Here is a 14,919-nt window from a genome sequence, read left to right as displayed (position 1 = left end):
ATTAAAAATATAAAAGTAAATTATAATTACTTTATTTAAAACAACATTTTATCTAATTACATGAAATAATATAAAAATATTCAAAATGTTGCCTTATTTAAAATAATTTCCATTTTATTAAAAATATAAAAGTAAATTATAATTACTTTATTTAAAACAACCTTTTATCTAATTACATGAAATAATATAAAAAGATTCAAAATGTTTGTACAAATATATTAAAATAAAAATCAATGTCCGTGTCGGTCGGATTTAGTGCCACATGGAGGTCGTCGACGGTTACGCGTTGGATTCCTCCTTTGTCCAGCTTTCGGCGGGGGTTGTGCTTGCTCCGGCGAGGATTCTGATTGTGGGTGTTGGGAGGATGACCCGCCTTGATAGAATAGTGACTGTGAAGGTATTTGCATCATTAATGGCGGAGGTGTTTGAAACCCATAAGATGATGGGGATTGGTAAAAAGAAGAGCTCCCAGACGGCCCCTCCTGTGATCCCTCGTGCGACGACTGTCTATAGATCAGCGGTCCACTTAGAGTAATCGGAAATGAAAATGAATCGGGCCATGCATTCCAACCTACCATAGGACTAGAAAAAGGAAACATATAAGGGCTAGGATACATAAAAGGGCTAGGATACGTACCTGGCCTCATCTGAAGAGGCTATGTTGTGGGTGTCGACGGTTGAACTGTTGGGCCCGGTGACTGTATAGGTCCTGTTGCTGGGCCGGGTGATTGTGTGGGCGTTGTTGATGGGCCTGCGTCGTCGTCCCTTCTTCTAGGATTTAAAGGGCCATGTCGTTCCCTTTGGACACGCAATTGTCGCTGCCTCTCCTCTTTTAACAGTAAATATGGCTTGCCATGGATCCTAAACCATGGCATGTATTCCGGCACGCACGCCAATTCTGGAACGATGATCGATTCCCAAGTAGGTATATAATCATACCGATCTTTCCACATTTGGATATAGTGTGACCAGAATCTCGGCCAATCCATATGCAATTACCGTAAATCGATTTTGTGATGATCATCCAACACCTCAGGTGCCACAGGAATCAGTTGTCAAAATCCAAATTGCCGTAATACTCTGTCTGATTGGTTTATCTCCACAATAGCAAAGTTGACCAATGGGACCTTCACGTGCCAAGCGTTCGAAGTTTGCAAGTATTCATCCGGAATTACTGCCCGAATTGTCGGATCCTCGTATAGTGTCCATTGAAACTATATAAAAATGATGGAAATATTAGTTAAATAAAAAATACTAAATACTAAATACGAATCCACTATTTTATTATGTATGTATATATATATTTTTAATACTTACTTGTGCTTCCGACCGTTGCTCTAATAGAAGCCGTATATCTTCAAGATAGGTAGGTAATTGAGCATAACTTGCCGAATGGTTCCACCTAATTAAATAAATTTTTAGCATACGATTATATTTTAAATCTACGTAATAATTGTAAAATCTAATATAAAATTTACCTCGTTATGAGTGGGAATGTATATGGGTGGTCCACTCGAGAACGTAAAAATAGAAAGCAAAACCGTGCTTATGGTTGCAGTAGTGATAGGCAACCTCCGATTTTCGCTTTATTCGGTCGCGTAGCTCCGCACATCTCCCAGTACAGTGTTGCTAACACGGCAGACCCCCAACTAAATTCACCAGCTGCTCTAAAATCAACGAATTTCAGCAGCCATCTCAGATGTATAAGGTTTTGTGACAAGTCCGGCATCAGATAATCTCCAATTATTTAAAGAATGTATACTCGAGCATATCGAATTTTTTCTAGTTCGGTAGAATCATCATCCGGCTCCTGAAATGTGTCTTGTAACCAGCCCATCTCGATCCGACCTCCGTTAATATTATCTGGAATAGCACCCAAAAGCTCGTAGCATACCGCTCCCCAATCAGCAGAATGAACAGACCCAGCGATTGCGTCCCCGTCCACCGGCAATCCTAATTGCAAATGCACGTCTTCCAAAGTGATAGTGCACTCTCCACATGGAAGATGAAATGTGTGCGTCTCTGGTCTCCACCTTTCTATCAACGCACTAATAAGTTTCGGGTCCAACTTGCACCCCCGGCCTATCATCGCCACGTGCCAAAAACCCACTTCCCGTAGGTAATCCTCTATCAACGGTGATGGAGGACCAGTCATGTTACGGATATAGCATTACAATATCCGATCTACAGACTTTTATGAGAAATAATAAAATAAAAATTATTTAAATTTGCATAAATGACAGAAATCTTAAATAATATTTAAATATTAAATTTAACACTTACCATTTGCATTTGTTCGACGGATATATATTTATCATCGAAGCCAATTAATTCTCCGGCCATTACTAACACGATCAAATTTTTTTATTTTAAAAAATAAATTTAGAAAAAATAAAATTAAACCTTTTTTGAAAAAATTAACGAGAGTTTTGAGAGGAATTTAAGAGAAATTTGAGAGATTTGAGAGAAATTTGAGAGAATATTGAAAGATTGAAGATTGAAAGGATTTAAGTGTGAAAAAAAATGAAAGGGGTGAGGGGTGTTATAGTTTTTTTTTACCATTGGGGGGGTTACCAACGGTCAAAAAAGTAGTCGTTGCTACTGTAAAAACACAGGGAAAACGCTTCCTCAAGAAAGCGTTTTCCTGCTTTTTCCCCTGACAACGCACTGACGTGGACGCGTTTTGTAAAAACTAGCCCATTCCGGTAAATAATTTCTGACCTGGTCCATTTCGGTAAATTTAAAAAAAAAAGGGGCTTTTGTTGGTAATTTGCCCCTAAAATGGGATTTATATGCTTATCAGAGTTGAACAAAAAAAATCTAGAAATAAAAAATCTACTTAAATTAAAATTTTGAATGATTTATAGGATACAAATTAAAATATTAAAGTTACTTAAATCGAACTCAATACTATTTTATTTAATTTAAATTTAAATTTATTTTTATTTTGTAAAAATGAACATATTATATTTAAAATAGTAAACATAACTAGTAAATTTTGTGTAAAAATATTATTTTTTTAAAAATCATATAAAAGTTGTTGATTATTTTTTATTTACTTGAAAAAATTTGAAATTTTATCAAATATTATCCAAAAATAAAATTTATTTTGTCAAAATAAATTCAAAAAGAAAAAAAACTAAAAATCGAACTAAATTATAATAAATAATTTGAAAAATTCAAAAAATTCAATCAAATTCAAACCATCACACCTCTATTACCAAAATATATTTGAAATAATAATTAAAACTATTAAGTGGCTAAAATTCCATTTCATCTCCTCTCCCAATATAATATTAATAGAAAAAAAGGGATTTGTGTGAAATTAATATCCATTTTAAAACAAAGGATTCAACTTATCTAAGATAATTTATGCTATTACTTTTAGGAAACGGATTAAATTTAGTTAATTCAGTTTAGTTAGTTTAGTTGGTTTTGAAGTCAATTAATCTTAGAATATTTTGATTGGTTATCTATTTTTAGAATCGATAATTTTTTTAACAATCTGATTATATTTATTCTTTTTGACATAATGCTTAGAACTACCCATAGTCCCTCCCTAATCCATAAATAGGAGAATAATTCGCTTTAATGCACTTGAACTCTTGCCCTCTACTAGAATCGATAATTAAATAGATTCAACTAGTTTTATTATTGTATATTTTATATATTATATTATAAATAAAATAAACATATAATGATTTGAATTTATTATATCATATAATTTATCATTTATATTATAATATTATATCTTACATATTATACAATAATTTTAATATAAAAACTTAAATATTTTATTTTTAATATCGGTCAAATTGCTTGAACTACTCGATTTTTATATTAATTTAAATTAATTCAATAAATTTTACAAGTTAAATAAATTTGTATCGGATTTTTAATATTTTTTAAACCAAACCAACTAAATGTATGAAATTTTTTTAAAGGGATGACTTGGCGGAATTAATTTTTATATATTGAATTAAAAGACCATATGTATCATTTTTTAAATTTATTCAATTTACATGAATCATCTAACAATTTACCTTTTTTAATGTTTTATTAGTAAGTTGACTCCCAAATTATAGTCTGGTTTTCAGATTGGTCCTTAAATTTTTTATTTTTATTTTTGTTAAAAAGTGTCTCTAAACTATCAATCTTTATTATTGATTGAAATCGATTAGGGGTATAAATTGATAATTTATGGATAAAAAAGTTAAAATATTATTTAGGTAATAAAAAATATTTTTTTAATCAACACGAGAACATGTTTGAAAATTACGACATACTTACGTAAACGTAACTGTTTTAGATTCATTGGTAAACGTAGTCCAGTTTGCGGAGACACTGTTGAATTTTAAAGGGGCTTACTATTTGACCTATTCATCAAATACTTTGACCTCTCTCAACCTCACGTGTTTATTATTATTATTATTATTAAATTTTATTTTTTTTAAAATTAAATTTGGAAGGAAAGAAAATGTGTAAATTTAACCAATATTGTTGTTTTACTTTCGGAAGGATTAGTTTTTTAAAGAAAATGTTAAAATCAATTAAAAAAACGAATACAATTTAATATCTTGGTCAATATTTTTATTTGAAAATTGCATAAAAAGCCTTACTTCTTCATTTTAAAAAAATTTATATATTTTTATTGTACGGGATAAATCTCAAAACTATAAATAAACTATAGTTTAATATGTAATTATATATATAAAATTTTGATTTGATCTAATTTTTGTGAATTATTAACACAATTATTGATATAATATCATTTTATGTTTATTTATTGTATACATAAATTATTATATTTATCCAATATAAAAATAAATTAATGTATTTACTTCTTTAAACGTGTATACTTAAATCAAAATTAAAATTTCAAGTATACATTTGAACCACAATTAGAATTTCGTATGTATAATTGTACTAAATTAAAATTCATATATAATTAAAAAAATTTTATATACGTTTTATTTTTCATAAAAATTAACTTCTTGTTACAAATGAATTTTCGATTTATGAAAAGGGTTTATTTAACTATAAATTAAAGCTTATAAGTGTATTTAAGTAAAAATTAAATATTAAAGCCTTATTTAATTAAAAATGTAAATAATAAAGTTGAATTTATTTTCATCAATTTAACTATTTTTCATTAAATCCATGAAAGAAAAAATTTACTGAAAATGGCATATATCTGACAAAATTTAAGCTTTATCCCCCGACACAGTTGATCAAATCAGATATTAGTATTGAAAAGTACACAATATGGTCCTTACAGTGACAGCACCCGCGGATACGACGAAGTCAGAATTTTATTTTTGAAGGGAAAATTTTAAATTTTAAAATTTTAAAAAGTCAATTATAATTTTATTTTTATATAAATTTATTATTTAGAATTTTAAACGGATTAAATCAATGTAGTTGGTTCCACACTGATTCTTGTTGTTTTAGCTAGTGCGTACCATTTTAATAATAAATCGGTACAATCAACTACTTCTTCCGCACGAGTTAAAATTTCAATACTTATCAATCGCACTGATTTATTTCACCCAATCTTAATTACACTGACAAGAATATTGTGCATGAATAATATTAAAAATATAGAATTTCTAACTTTTATGGAAATAGTAATAAATAATAAAAACTTTTACCGTGATATTACGCATCCGCTCAAGCATGAATATTTTATATTTAAAATTTATTTAATATCATTTATTTGATATTTTTAAATATTTTTATATACATATATTAAATATTTTTTCCAAAAATATTGATAAATCCAAAAAATGGTACGCATTAGTTTCTATAGAAAAGTGATGCGTCTATCAATGTAGTATTAACAATCTTGATTTAGGGCCTGGGTCCTCAAAAATTTTTATAATTATAATTAATCCTTCAAATTGTACAAATTTTCACTAGACCCTCCATAATTTTTAAAAACTCTAATTAAGTACTACAAAAGTTTTGAAATTTTTAATTAGACTCTCTAAAGTTTTCACTAATACTCTCAAAGTTTTCAAAAATTTTAATTATGCCCCCTAAAATTTTTTAAATTTCTTATTTAACCTCTAAAATAGTTGAAATTTTTAATTAAACCTCTAAAACTTAATGTCAAGCTCCACCACCGGAAAACATGCATGGTTTACAAGTTGTCTCATTTGCAAGTAGTTTTTTAATAGGGATAAATCTCAAAACTATACATGAATTTTGATTTAATGTGCAACTTTATACAAGAACTTTGATTTTGTGTAATTTTAAACATAAAATTTTGATTTGAATCGAATCTCACAAATTTTTAACACAAGTATTGATGTAACATCATTTTATGTTTATATATTGCATACACATAATTATATTTATCCAATATAAAAACAAATCAATGTATTTGTTCTTTAAAATGTATATAATTGAATCAAAATTAAAATTTTATGTATATATTTGAACCACAATTAAAGTTTCATATGTCTAATTGCGCCAAATCAAATTTTATGTATCAAATTATAAATTGAATCAAAATTCATATAAAATTTTGAGATTTATCCAATTTAATATATCACCTATTCATAAAAGTCGAAGACCTCCCTAAAATTTACTTTAATAGTGTCATTTTCCTAATAAATTTCTAGCCCCTTTTTTTCTTAATTTTATTAAATCCCACCAGGTCATCAAATTAGGGTTTCCGTGTTATTGATTGCCTAGTGGATTGACATGATAACCTCCCAACTTATCAGGTAAGAGAAGAGCCATTTAATTCCTTGAAAATAGGATCAACTATTTTGTGTATATATATAGGTTTTATAATATTTATTTTTCATAAAAAATGTAAAAATCATTCTGTTTTCATTTTCCTTTCACTTTTTTTCCTTGCCAAACAAAAAAATAAAGAAACTTTCTTTTTCCTTTTATTTGAGAAAATGAGTTCCATTACACAATAACAATTTAATGCCTCCTTTTTTCTCATTTCCTTCTTTGGATTTTCTCTTTCGAAGCTTAAATTTTTTAGCATTACCTGTACATAAATAATAATTCACTTTGGAATATTGATGGTGCAGTTTGTCAGTTGTCTGGGATTGTTGCAGCAAGTGGTTTAATATGAGATCATCAGGGTTTTGGGTAGTTGATTTTTCTAAAAATATTGATTGTTGTTACTTGATTCCGTCAAAATTTTGAGGTGTTCTTAAGGGGCTCCAACTAGCATGGGATCCATGTTTAGAGAAGGTGATACTTGAGATGAATAGTATCGCTATCAAAGCGATCCAAGCAAATGAAGATTAACAAACTTATTCAGCTGTGGGGCGTGCCACCAAGGACCTTCTTATGGATAGTTCATGTTAGACATGTGTTTAGAGAGGAGAATAAAGTTGCAGATGGCTTGGCAAAAATGGTATTCTTAAGACCTTTTGGGGAGACATATTTACATGCAACTACCGGATGAAGTGTTGTAATTATTGCACGATGATTAAGATGGAAGGGAATCATCTTCTCTAATTTATCTTTAGTTTAATACGTACCAAAAATAATAATAATTCACTTCGTTTTCTTTTAAAGCAATGGGCTTCTTATCTATTCTATTCTCTTTGAACGTAGTGGTAGTTTTTTTTTTTAGTTGTGTTCTAATGTATACATATGATTTATCAAGGGAAGGGCACCTTTATATATACGGGGAATATTTTTCATAGGACCTCATTGGGATAAAGTATTGTGATGATGTTCTCAAAATTGGATTTCAAGATGATGGAGAGGATGATACGTCATTTAAGACTTATCTTTTCATGCATCATTGATGGGTAGGTTTCTTGGAGCTTTTAGCAATGGTTTTTTGATCGATCAAAGTTCGTCATCAAGTTATCCGATTATAATGAAGTTAGGGTCCAATTATCAAAAGTCGATTTAAGTGATGTATCTCTAGATTGTTTCTAAATCCTTCTAGTATTTCGATTAGGAACAAATTGTTTTTCTCCTCATTTGGTGGCATTTGTGCATGGCAAAGAGGATTTTAAATTTGAAGGGTACAAAAATAGAAAAATTTGTATTAAAATTGTTTAGATTTTAGATTATTTATTTTTCAAAAAGGCTAAAATTCTTCTCCATTTAACCAAAGTTTAGGTCTAAATTAATTCTTTTACATTTAGAAGGGCTTAAAGAATAATTTACCCATTTAGCCAAGAGGGGTAAATGATAAAAATCTTTCTTTAAAAAAAAAGATTGAATTTAAATTTCATGAGTTAATCATCTCAAAATTATCAGTTAAATAATTGTTTTGGAGTTATATACTCACAAATTAAAATTATATAAAATTTAAATATTATATGGTTGATTGAGTTGAGTGTCGTTTATCAATGAGTTTTAACTCAGGTAGAAAATTATCAAATATTCAAATCATTTTATAAGATTAAATTTAGAAAAACATATACATGATAACATTTAAACTTGAGTAGGGGCGAAGTCAAAATTTTTTTGGGCAGAATTAAATTATATATTTTTATGATAGAAAAATTACAAATTTACCATTTGAATAGTCTATATATTTATAATCTTTAGAGGACTAAATCAATTTTTTTTCATTTTTGAAAAAGCCAAATTACAATTTTACCATTACTAATTTAAAATTTTATAAATTATAAAATGACATAAATGAAAATTTTTCAATTTTAAAGGGGTCGGAGCCCTGCCAGCCCCTTAGATCCACCCCTGGACTTAAGACATTATCAACTTTATATTGTAACTTTACCATTTCAACTAAAGCCTTATTTAATTGTTATATAAAATTCTTATAAATATATTTATTACATGCATATGTGGTATGTCATACTAGTAAATATAATAATTTAAAGTAAGACAAAAAAAAACTAGAAAAACAATTAAAAAAAATGAAGCAAAAATATAATAAGAACATGATACAAACATATATATTTTTTAATTTCAATTTTTATTTACAGTATGTTACATTTTTTTATATTATAAAGTATTTTTTAAGTTGGTGTCACGGATTAATTGGATACCAATTCAGTTGGAAAAAGATTAATATACTTTTGCTTTTAAATCATAATCAATATTAATTTGATGACTTTTATCTTTTTATACTTTTATATAATCTTTAAATAAAAAAATTAAAAACTATGTATCCAAACATCGTGTTTAATAAAATTTACATATAAATTCTTTAACATTCCACCTATAATTGTTATTGAATAAATTTTAAAATAAAATGTTTATTTTACCTACATTATGAGTGGCCGCATAATCTAGTAAGGCCAAATATAATTACGTAATTATTTTTTAAAATTTTATCATAAATTCAAGGATAAATTATACAATTGATCACTTTAACCTTCATAAGTTTTTATTTTGAGACCGAAAATAAAATATAATTTAGGCATTGTTGTTATATACTTTTATCATTTTAGTCATTAAATACACTTATTTAAGTCACCTAATTTTAGTAAATTTTCATTTTAGTCACTTATTTTATCTTTTTAATTTTCTATATTTTTTTAAAGAATATTAATTTTTTTAATAAGGAAAAAACTTGGAAATTTACGGGGAAAATTTGGGTTTGAAAAAGCCATTCTATCTTTTTAATTTTTTTTTTCCTTTTAGAATTAATTTCAATTTTTCATCGGTAAAAGGGAAGGGAAAGATACAAGGTTTTAGTTTTACAGGTAAAAGGGAAGCGAATTCCCTGCCAACAGCTGCACTCCCTCACTCCTATCGAAAGCCAACTTTACGATGCGATCAACTACTATGTTTTTTTTTTCTAGGAATATAAACAAATTTCTATTGAGCCATTTCTAACAAAATATGCTGAATACGATAAATAAAATAAACATAAGATACAAAGTATTACAGAAGATATTATAAGTAGTGCATAAACATAACCTGCCAAGCAACTATTACTTTAACTTAACTTTCTTTCGTGTATGTTCATTTTTCTAAGTTTTTATTTCATTAATTTATTAAATTTTGACATTTATAAGTTAAATTATTGTTAACTATTAAAATAAAATATTTGAAAGAATTTTTTTTATAAAATTATGCTTTCAAATTATCAAGATTAATATTGAATAGTAATATTTAATTAAAAAAAATCAAAGTTAATGAAAAAATTTAGTAAAAATTTAAAGTTTAATAGTAAAATTTAATCATATAAAAATTTAATGGTAAATTTAGATATAATTACAAATACCAAAGAAACTAGAATTTATAGTAAAATTAAACCAAATATTTTGTAGGACTTCTATCCATCATTCATAATTTTAAATATCCATAAAAATTTGATTACCTTCATAATTTTGATTATGATGTAATGAAAATAAAATCTCTACAACCATATATAAAGTATGTAGTTTTACTCATAATCAACACTAATTTCAAAACATCTAAATTCATATTCAAATCCTTAAATTCTTCATAATCAAATTCACGAGTCACTCAACTTTTAGAGACTTTGACTCATCTAATCTTCCAAGCCTACCATCCTGGAAATAATTATCACTAATTTCATCCATATCCTATCGCATGCTTGTTAAATTTAACTTTTGACTTCATATCTTTTGTTAATTTGGTTATTATTATTATCTTTTAAGCTAAATTTGATCATTAACATTTTGAAAAAAAAGTCGGATTGATTTTTTAATAGAAATGTTGACTAAAATGTTACATTTTTAAACATAGCAGCTTACATGATAATTCATGTATACTTCATATTAATTTTTTTGAAATTTTATGAAATTTTTATAATTTTTTTGAATTTATTTATTTTTATATTTTTAAATTATATGTTGATGTGATTTATAAAACAAATAGTGTTGTGTTAGCATGAAGTGCATGTGAACTGTCACGCAGATTGTCAAGCCAACTTTATCAAAAAATATATTGTTTAGTCAGTATTTTCACTAAGAAAAAATGACTTAACACTTTTTGAAAAGTTTATGGTCAAATTTAGCTTAAAAAAAAAAGAGGAAAATTGACAAAATTATGTAAACGTTGAAAGCTAAACTTATTATTATGCCAAATTTCTAATACAAAAAATTTGGTTTAATTAACCCTAGGTCCCTACCTATTCTCTTTCTATATTTAAAATTTAGTCGCTTTAATTACTTTTCTAATTTAAAATTTAAAATCTAATTGGTAACACTATTAATGAGCTTCTATCACATTTGAATATGTAGTATTTTAATATTAAAAAGTTTGATTTAAAAATCAAAATTTAATTCATAACACATTAAATTTAACGTAAATAAATTAACTATATTATCGAAAGTTTATGTTTTCAAAATTAAAAATAAACATAAAATAAATTAGAAAATGTTAAGTGAAACAATGTTTATGGTGGAATTTGCAATGAGTGCGAATTCTTCGGGTTCAAATCAAGAAACTAATAAGGTCTGTACAAGATTGGATTTACAGCCAGATATGAATGGCCAGAAGGTGGATGGAAACAGACAGAATATATAGAGTTCGAGCATACCTAGGGCGTCGTACAAATCAATATTACTGTGGGCTTCACCGGTTCCTGCGTAGAATGTGTCTATGGAGGAGGATTTTGCACTCATGGATGGTGATGTGATCACGAAGATGGTGGATGGTGTTCCATCGATAACATTCTTGAATCATGTCCATGAGTACATTGAACATAGGATGACGAGAACAATCATCGTGAAATTGTTGGGAAGAAGAATAGGATTTAATGCTTTATTGAGTAGGGTTTCTTTGTTGTGGAATCCCATGTACTCGATCAAATGATAGACCTGGAGAATTGCTTTTTTCTAGTTCGATTCTAGGATGAGGACGATTTTGATAAGGTTTTGGTTAGGGGGGCCGTAGGTAATTTTTGTCTATTACTTGACTATCCGACCATGGTCATCGGACTTCTTGATAGCCCAAAATGAAATTGATTCTCAGGTGATGTGGATAAGGCTTCTGGGTTTATCGAAGAGTACTACTCAGACGGTCTCCTTAGAGCAACTAAAAATACAACTCATTTTATTTCAAATATAAAAACCTCACTTTCTTCACTTTCTAATATTAGTATTAGAAATAAAAATGAAAAAGCTTTTTGTGACTTATCCTCCCTCTCACAAGCATATGTATTTTACAAATTATCACAAACCCGTAAACTGTAACAACAGTTTTTCAGTAGTACCAAAAATTTGGAACCCGTACTCCGACGATTGAGTCCGTAAATATTATTATTTAATATTTAAGAGTTTATATTAGTGATGTATTAAATTTCAGTTTGATAATTTTGAATTCCAGAGCTCCAATTATGACCATTTTAGTGAAGACTGCGCAAGCAAAAATTTCTGGATAGGATTATTATTGAAAATTACAAATTTCGAGATTTAATTCGAATTTAAACCATATTAATTTTTGTTTTAAAACTTAATTTTGATTGTATACGAGCACAATATTATATTTTTTAGATTTTATATTTTTATTTATTTATTTCAAATGATAGATGGTAGCATATTAATCACATTCAAGTTGTTTGGATGAAGAAAGAATTGAATCTCAAGTAACCTAACAAATCCTATAACTTTATAATTTAAAAGAGTGGGTTCAATTTTTTTAAAAATCTTATAATAGTTAGATTTTAATGGGTCAATATTGTGTTTTTTAATAATTTTTTATATTTTTATAATGTTTTTATATATTTTTATAATTTTTTTATTTTTAAATAAATTTTTAAAATTTAAAAGGAGTTAATTGATTTTTTTTTAAAATTTGTTATTAAGAACTTTTTGACCTTTCAACCTTATTAATTTCAAACATTTTTAATTTGCTTCCAATAAAAAAGTAGGAGTCAAATTGAATAAATGCATAAAGTTGAGGACTAAATTTATTATTATACCTTATACAAACACTAAATTTTAACAAAAGTACTATTTTAGTCACTCATGTAATTAATAGAGATATTCAAATGTAATGTATAGAGAATTAATTTGTCATTTATGTAATTCAAGATATAATGGAGGGGTTTTGACTTTTACCCTCCACCGTGAGATCCCCTAACCCACCAAAATTTCTCTATACACGAACTCACCGAATCATTACCTCCCCACTCCCGCAAAAGAGTATTTCAAAAACATTCCTTCGCATGACGATAATACCCTTATCCTTTCCCCATATTTCCCACCCCACCCAAAACAAAGAAACGCTTCTTTCTGCTGTCTGTGCTTCACTTTTACAGTTTACATATTAATCTCCAGGTACTTTGAGGTTCCTGAAAATTTCATGAGCTAAAACTACCAGTTCTTTTGATGATATTATTGCATGTATAAATGAAGAAGCTATATTTCTTGAAATCTTTCTCGAGCAATGACGACATCCATGTTGATTTTTCACCTTCAGCCAACAAGCAAGTTTACTGGGAAAATACTTCGGAAAATGGATTTGATGACCAACATGGTGGCAACGAGGCCGAACACAGTTTTTGCAGTCCTAAACATTTGTCTGGTAAATCTCAAAAGCAAATATCGGATAGCCTGAGCTTTAGTAATGATTCATGTCTTTAAAGGAGTGGTTCTTTTTCATCTGCAACATTTATTGTTGATGATCTAAACAAGCTTTCTAATGTTAATCAACATCAGCAGTATGATCACTCACTGTAAGGAATTTGATTTGCTTTTTTATTCATGGAGTGTAAATCTAAATGCATGCCATTCATGTTCTTGCGGTTTTCTAGGTGGATGGCTCATAATCTGGAGAAGAAATCAAAGAGCAATTGGTTTTGAGAAGCCATGTTCTTCGGTTTCTCTGAGGTTGCACTATGATTCATCTCGAAGCTCTTCTTCTTGTTCTGGCAATGTGTCCAGTAAAGTTATTGACTGCTATATCGATGGAGAACGGCAGCCAGAACGTTACAAGTGTAGGGACTGTTCGAAAAGAAATATTGGAAATGGAGGTGGAAGGCTTCTGCCCCGCGTTCGATATGCATCCCCTTCATATCCAACAGGTGGTGCAGAAGAGAAAAACATGTCTGATTCGGTGGAAAGCGGATTCGAGCATGAGTCACCACAGATGATAAAAAAGAATGTGATTGGGAGGCTTTCTCAGACTCATGCTATTCCAATATCAAGTTCGAAAGAATTTGACTGTTGTATTCCGATCACAACTGAAGGTCTATATGATGGATGCTTGAATAGATGTCCAGATTTCTCGAGCCTGGACTTCGCTTCTGAAACAGTAGAGGATACGGATAAGGAATTACAAATAAGAACTAAAGAAGCTGAGGCGAGAATATTGTTTCTTTCTGAAGCTCTTGAGAAGGAAAGCTTTCTTCGTGACAGTGGGTTCGCTGTTTCGTCACTTATTCAAACTGTTAGGCACCTAATGGAGGAGAAAATAAACGTGACACTTGAAGTTTTGGAACTTCTACGGTCTAGAATAGCAGATAGAGCTTGTGCCAGGCAGGAACTGAGAATGGTAAGGGCTGAATTCGAGTTGCAGACAAAGAAAATAGAGAAGGAAAAGCATGTGATAAAGTTGGGTTTGGAAAAGGAGTTAGATAGAAGGTTGAGTGATTGGTCGCTTAAGCTTGAGAAGTATCAGTCAGAAGAGCAAAGGCTTCGAGAACGAGCTCGAGAGCTAGTGGAGCATAACGTTTCACTTCAGCGAGAGGTTTCAACCTTTAATGAGAAGGAAACCTGAAACAGAAGCATTGTGACTTATTCGGTAGAACAATTTAAATCACTGTCTATGAAGGTGGAAAACTTGAGTAATGAGAATGAAGATCTACGGAAAAATCTTTCTCAGTTGTGAGAGAATTATCCAGCAGAAACAGAAGATCAAGATTGCATTAGAAGAAGTTTCGAAGAGAAAGATAAAGAGTGCAAGTAACTGCAGAAGTCCATTACCAAATTGTTGCGAACTGTTGTTCCAATAGGGTCGGAAGCGTGTAAATTATTGTACTAAAAA

The 14,919-nt window shown here is 28.8% G+C and overlaps 1 protein-coding gene across 1 annotated transcript; it reads left to right on the top strand.

Moving 5' to 3' along the window:
* The first annotated feature begins 262 nt into the window (after positions 1–262).
* LOC107940874 (uncharacterized) lies at positions 263–14,652 on the top strand. The gene is made up of 3 exons (XM_041115461.1): positions 263–397; positions 13,290–13,458; positions 13,688–14,652. The coding sequence occupies exons 1-3, from the start codon at positions 263–265 to the stop codon at positions 14,650–14,652; spliced, it is 1,269 nt and encodes a 422-aa protein (XP_040971395.1).
* Positions 14,653–14,919: the final 267 nt, after the last annotated feature.

The sequence above is a fragment of the Gossypium hirsutum genome, chromosome A06 (genome assembly GCF_007990345.1).
Source record: "Gossypium hirsutum isolate 1008001.06 chromosome A06, Gossypium_hirsutum_v2.1, whole genome shotgun sequence".
In the NCBI taxonomy this organism is placed as follows: domain Eukaryota; kingdom Viridiplantae; phylum Streptophyta; class Magnoliopsida; order Malvales; family Malvaceae; genus Gossypium; species Gossypium hirsutum.
Note: the sequence above shows the minus strand (reverse complement) of the source record. Positions and strands in the feature narration are given on the sequence as shown.